Source organism: Lepisma saccharinum, chromosome 30 (assembly GCF_977018435.1).
Source record: "Lepisma saccharinum chromosome 30, izLepSacc3.1, whole genome shotgun sequence".
Classification (NCBI taxonomy): Eukaryota; Metazoa; Arthropoda; class Insecta; order Zygentoma; family Lepismatidae; genus Lepisma; species Lepisma saccharinum.
Genome location: NC_139258.1, coordinates 30,299,215 through 30,306,016, shown reverse-complemented (window position 1 = coordinate 30,306,016; position 6,802 = coordinate 30,299,215). Strand labels below are relative to the sequence as shown.

The window sequence follows — 6,802 nt, the reverse complement described above, 5'->3', positions numbered from 1 at the left end:
CACAGATTTGCTATCAATGTGTGGACAGGTATTCTGGACGATCATGTGATCGGCCGTACCTTCTTCCAGCCAGGCTAATGGATGCCGCATACTTGATCTTCCTACAGAAAGTATTGGCCCTGTTGTTGGATGCTGTGCCATTGAACGTCCATCAGGAACTGTGGTTTCAGCATGATGGCACACCGCCTCACTTTACACGTGACGTTTGGAGACATCTTAACCGAAGATTCAGGCAATGATGGATAGGCCGAGGTAGTCCAACAGCATGGCCCACACGATTGCCAGATTTAACGCCATTGGACTATTTCTTGTGGGATCGTAAGAAGAGTATGGTGTATGAGACTCCTGTAGAGACAGAGGACAAAACTGCTGGCACGAGTTATGGTCGCTGCGCAAGAGATTGATGGGACACCAGGTGTGATGGAGCGAGTATACCGGAACATGATTCATCGGTACAGTGTGCACAACGACGTTGGTGGTTGTCACATCGAGCCACTGTTGTAGTTGAGCAGTGCCATATGTGACACATCCAGTGCAGAAGATGGAAAAAAATGTTGCGTTCCACTGCCGACACAGGTGTTATTGTGATCAATAAATAGTAAGTTTCTTTTTTGTTCCTTTGGCATCGTTACCAAATAAATTTATTTGTATTATGGACTGAGTCACACATCATTCATTTCTGTACCTTACAACACCTCATTTGACATGGTTGTAATAAATGATTACACTTTAGGTCATCAGGTGATTTTCTGATGTCATGTACTGCCTACCTGGTTGCATACTAACACAGGCACATCCAACACATTGTCATGGTTGTAGCACGGAAACGGTATGTTTCCAGACATAGGTTCCTATTCCAAATATTGTCTACTCAGTCCCCTCTACTATCCCTAGGAGTTTGTAAGGGGAATTTCCAAGCACCCTGTATAATCAGTGACTTCCACAATTGCTTATCCTTTTTGTGGTGTTAGGAATCACACTTCTGTTATTGCCAACACAAACCAAATGCTCGTAATTTATAGTGATCAATGAGAAATAAACAAATGATTCAGTTCAAGTATTAATCTACATCAAGTTAACATTCACTACTACCTGTATATCCTACATAGAAGTGATGGTTCAGGGATAGAGAAAGCAATCCTGTGTTTGAATTCAAGCAAGGCAAATATCCAAGTGCTATTCAACTAAAGTCTAATACTGCTTTTTTCTCATTTATATTACATTTTCACTTGTCATGCCATCATGACTTATTCAAAACATATTTATCATGCGTAGTTTTTTTTTCTTAATAAAAAAATGAAATAAACAATGAACAAAATTCTCTTTATTACTGTTATAGATACATAAGATCCATTGCTTACTACTAAAGACAATATATGTATTACAATTTTAATCAATTTTCAAGTTGTTACATTCCAACTAATTTTTCTCATATACTTGCACCAGCAAGACCCTTCGTGGTGGATATTGCTTTTGTTTCCGATTGAGATGAACCCCATGTGAAATCCTGCAAAGAAAATGAATTCAAATAACAATAATAATTGCAGTTTTCAAATTCATGTTACTGCTAAGTATCAGTTTTGTTGAAAACTTTGATTTCAGTTTTTGCCCTTTGAGGTGAATCAATTTGATACCATTACGCATCACAATTGCTCCTATTCTTAATGTCATACTTGTGTGGGCTCTTATAAATGAAGAGGGACCATTTTATATCAGTGCATGCAAGGCTCGTATCCAGGAGAGGGGTCATGGGGGCCATGCCTTAACCCTCGAGCCATGAAATTTTTAAATGTAAACCTATAAAATGCTACAAAAATAACATCGACGAATTTTCAAACTTGTAAAAATTTCAATTTTGTGCTGGCATAAATGAATGTGTTTGTTGTGTAGAGCAGAGGCGCAACCACGAATTTTTGGTGGGAGGGGGGAAGTACCAGGATAAACGTACCACTAACAATAAAAATAATAATTCTAATTATTATTATTATTTAAATAATAATGCTAATAATAATAATGTTATTATTATATTGTTATTGTTATTATTGATTGGCTTTATTTTACTTTGCTTATTGTGCCACTTTTGGCAAATTTGGGGATGAGTGATGATATGATGAAACATACATGCCCAAGCCGGGATTCGAAATCGGGACCAACATTATTATTATTATTATTAGTAGTAGTAGTAGTAGTAGTAGTAGTAGAAGTAGTAGTAGTAGTAGTAGTATGAAAGACGTTATTACCCTTGTAAATTATGCAGAAAGAGGGTAGAAGTTGGTGCTATAGCATTTGTGTTCTAACAAACAATTTGAATTAATTTTTCAACACAATCAATTTCACATTAATAATGGAAAACAAGCACACAAACTATTTTTGAAAGACAGAAAATGCTTGATAAATGCATTCCAAATATAATTCTTTTTTACATTAACATGTATAACTTTCGTGCACGATGTATGTTTCACATATATGCAACATGGAGCGATGTGGACACTAAATTGTGTGCATATTCAAAGTTTCATTGATACATAACATGTATTATTTAAATACATTACACAATCAATCCATCTATCTCACAAGAAACCAACAGCAAAAATTACATAAACTATCTCTCAAATGTGCATGCTCTCTGTCCTTAAAACAATTGTTCATGGATTTAAAACAAAATCAATTTTTATTTTTTTTCCATTTGAGCTGTTTAGCATTTAAATATGGAAAAAAATGGTTTGGTTCAGTAATACAGTACTTCTTAATTACACACACACATATGCACAATACAAAGTACTTAGAAAAAATCTTTATTTTTCACTTACCACTAAGAAAGCAGTGCCAAGAAGGACGGATTTCACTTTCGGACTCATGTCAGATGAGAATTTTACTCCAAACAGATGCGGAACATACTCACTTTGCCATACTGTTTGGATGCTTCCAAGATGACTTTTACTGCCTTTACAGTTGATCTAAAATGCATGAAGGAATCTCTTTTGTAAGTAATATTTGGAGTAGTGTCAAAATATTATTGACAGGGAACAGATTTATATGTAGTAATAATGTGTGAAATATGTAAATACATAAATATAGGGTGTTCCGTATAGGATGCCGAATTTCAATCGAGTGCTATTGTTTTGTTTCGAGGTTGGCAGACCTGTTCTTACCCATGCTGATATCTGTTGTCATGCTGGTTAATGTAGCCTCAATTGTTTTGACTCGTTTGTTGTGATTACAATATGGAACAGTTTATGATTGAATGATTGAGCAACGTGTTGCACGAACACTGACACAAGACGAATACCAGGAATGGCCTTTCATGTGATCTTACACCCTGTGATTTCTTCTTATGGGGGTTTGTGAAATCACAGGTGTACGCCAACAAACCACGAACCCTTTTGGAACTGAAGGCGGAAATCATACGGGTGATTGGAGGCATCGGGACAGACATCAATAATTTTGTGGAGTGTATAAATGCATGCAGACTCAGTAGGGGTGGACATATGCCTGACATTGTCTTTCATACGTAAATGGGAGATGTTACTGCTTACATATATGATATTTTCCCTATATTTATTTAATTTTCTAATTCGACATCCTATACGGAACACCCTTTATTTTCACCAAAATATGGAATTAAATATGGACTTAAAATTGTAAAAAATTACCTTTTTAATATAAGACACTACACGAGCTACATAAAATACAGTCTTGGCATTATAACTATCAGGGGCAGCCGGTCATAAGGACGATACGGACGCCGCACTGCCGTGTGCAACCGCAAGTGAACAAACATTACATTAACATTTATATGTTAGCTTTTACATTGTCTGAATTGCAAATATTCCATTGCTTATAGATCGTTGGTTAGTCGGTTCTGTATTCATTCTTCCGCGACAATTGCAAAGTTTGCACGCCACCGTGCGGAGGAATACGGAACTTCGAGAGAAATCTGGCGGGGCGCCGTCCTCCCACTTTACGAGACGTAGAGCATTCTCAGTCGCGGTCGCGAAGGGTAAAAGGCGAGGAAACTGAGGTAATAACACGCGCGGGATCTCTGGCTGGGAGGACGGAGGGTTTGTCGTCCGAAACCCACCCCCTAGGCAAAACTGGCTCTCTCTTCGGAGAACGGTAAACAATGAAGAGTTGCCAGAAGCAATGAAGTTAACGTAAGAAAGAAAATTACCAACAGTTGAAAAAAAAACTTCTGTATTCCATAATCTTATTCATTTATGACAAGAGTAGAACAATAAATAACGCAATTTCCAACGAGGAAAGAAAATGTCGCTAACTGAAAAAGTACAGACTCTTGCATGATTTTTGTTATTTATCGTCACTTTTTGCTACTTTTCGGTAATCACGACGATGAGGATGAGTGATGATGGTATAATGAAATTGATGGAGGGGCACTCACAAAGAACACACATACCCATGCCGGGATTCGAACCCAGGAGCCCTGGCTTTGTAATCCGGTATGCTAGCCACGGAAGTCGGCTATAGATTCTTGTTACACGCAAAATTATCGTGTAGCTATATTCGTTGTTGAATTTTTTCTGAATTTAGTGAAAAGTACATTTGGATTACAATGATGTGGAGTACATCATGTAGATTTAAGTACATGTTTTGATTAGCACCTTTGAAAAAATTCCTGATAATGTGACAAAGTTCTTCAATTTCTTTTCAAGGCGGATGTTAAATAAATTAAAAACTCGTCATTTAAACTCACCAAGAGTCGCTACAGGAACCTGTAAACTACAAATTTCTTAACATTTGGCAAAATTGTCTGGCAACCCCGAAGCAATAAAACGACTCTTCGTTTTCCATGGAAAAGTGAAGTGAAGCTTTTTCGGTAGTTGTGCATTTGTCGCGATGAACAGTGTGGAGAAATTGTTGGTGCGAAGTTTTTCTACCAGAAGTCAGAAGTCTGGATGAAAAAATAAACAAAAAATCTAGTCCGAATTTGAATCTAGAACAAGTGTCAAAGAAGGGAGGTCGTGAGTTCACTTGCAAATTTCGCGTTGAAGGACAGAAGGGTGATTTTCAGTTACAAGCATGTCTGAAGATTTCTGGTAAGTTTGAAGTTTTTACTTTAGAGCTTCTGGTAAAGCAGATATCACCTTTCCAGTGAGATATTTATTTTGGTGCCCTATTTCACATATCAATTAGTCATGTTGGACAGGAGACATTTTCTGTGTAACTTTTTACTAGAAATTTTCACGATCAATTCACGTAAATATTCATCATTGTGCTTATCAAATTGTGTAAAAATTAATATCCCTTCTTCTGTTAAACGACTAAATCTCTTAGAATTCTATTTCTTCTTCCATCTTCTTCACATTACTGTTAAATAATTATTAATTTAAAACGTGTAAAACATGATATTCGGTAAACACGAACGTATCAATTTCTTATCACGTTGGCTGTTATACGAAATTCATCATTTAAACTCGCATTACTAGTAGAGCAAATTTGTGCCGGCCTCCGTGGCAGAGTGGTTAGCACATCGCGCTACGACGCGAGGGATCCCGTGTTCGAATCCCGGCCTGGGCATGGATTTTGTGAGTGTCCATTCATCAATTTCATCATATCACTCATCCCCATCTTCGCAAATTATCCAAATGTGGCACAAAAGGCAAAGTAAAATAAAGCAAATCAATAGAGCAAATTTGTGAGCTATCGCCCCTCCACTTTGGATCACCACGAGCCGCCACTGATAACTATTACCGGGACTGTCTTGAAGAGAAACCAGAAGTGAATGCCATATGTGTGCCACAAAATGGGTGTTTTGGCACTGCTGTCGGACACACAAGTACTGTAGTAGCGAGTGTGGGGTTAGCATTGCCAAAATACCGTTTGTAACAACCAGGAGCCAATCCTTGAACCCTCATTCTCTATTGTTGACATCAATTGTAAATAATTGATCGGTTTGGTGTTTAAAGTCCACTTTATGCACAGTAAGGCTAATCGGGACTGAACCTACAGTTTAAAGTGGGATCCGAACCACTTGGGCCTCCACCGGGTATCGAACCTGGCACCCCTTGATAACAAGGCAACGACGCTACCACTGTGCAATCATCGAGGCCCATTGTAAATAAATAGGAATTTCTAGTGTTTTACAATAGCAAAAGCAAACAGTTGGGAGGGGTAAAATTAACCCAACTCTTTCAACACACAGGGACATGTAGTTATTGTGCGAATATGGAGTATACGAGGTGTGACACAAAAAAATTGGATTGATTGCATAAGTGAAAAAACAAAAAGGAGTTGGCAACAACAGTTTGGTGGCGTCATGCAACACCCCTAGTATCTGTGCTGCAAGTTTGGACTCACCCGGTCTCGCCAGATAGAAGTATTGGGTCATTGAGTGAACACCTGCAACCGTGTTCTGCCGAAAAAAATGTCAATGTGAAAAGTGAACAAAGAATCAACATCAAATTCTTGTGAAACTTAAGAAATCGGCAACAGAAACATTCCAAATGTTAAGTGAGGCTTATGGGGATGATACTTTGTCTAGGACAGGCATGTTTGAATGGCATAAACGGTTTTCGGAGGGATGGAACAGTGTGGATGACAATGAACATACAGGGCGCCCATATCACGTTCAAAATTCAAGGCAATGTTGATTGTCTTTTTTGACATTCGTGGAATTGTAATGATTGAGTGGGTTCCCAGTGGTCAAACTGTAAATAAAGCACTTCTACATTGAGGCACTGAAAAAAACTTTGTGAAAAAATTAGGAAAAAATGGCCCCAGTTGTGGAGTGATGGATGGATTTTGCATCAAGACAACACACCTGCTCACAAGGCGCTATCTGTCA

General features: G+C 38.0%; 1 protein-coding gene across 1 annotated transcript in view; it reads right to left on the bottom strand.

Annotated features, from left to right (window-relative positions):
• Positions 1 to 1,352: 1,352 nt before the first annotated feature.
• The window catches only part of LOC145981841 (uncharacterized), a 38,477-nt gene continuing 33,027 nt past the window's right edge, over positions 1,353 to 6,802 (bottom strand). The window contains exons 7-8 of the mRNA XM_083115282.1: positions 2,811 to 2,957; positions 1,353 to 1,507 (exon numbers count right to left, since the gene is read on the bottom strand). Coding sequence (XP_082971408.1) covers positions 1,430 to 1,507; positions 2,811 to 2,957 — 225 coding nt within the window. The 3' untranslated portion in view covers positions 1,353 to 1,429. The remainder of the gene's footprint in view (positions 1,508 to 2,810; positions 2,958 to 6,802) is intronic.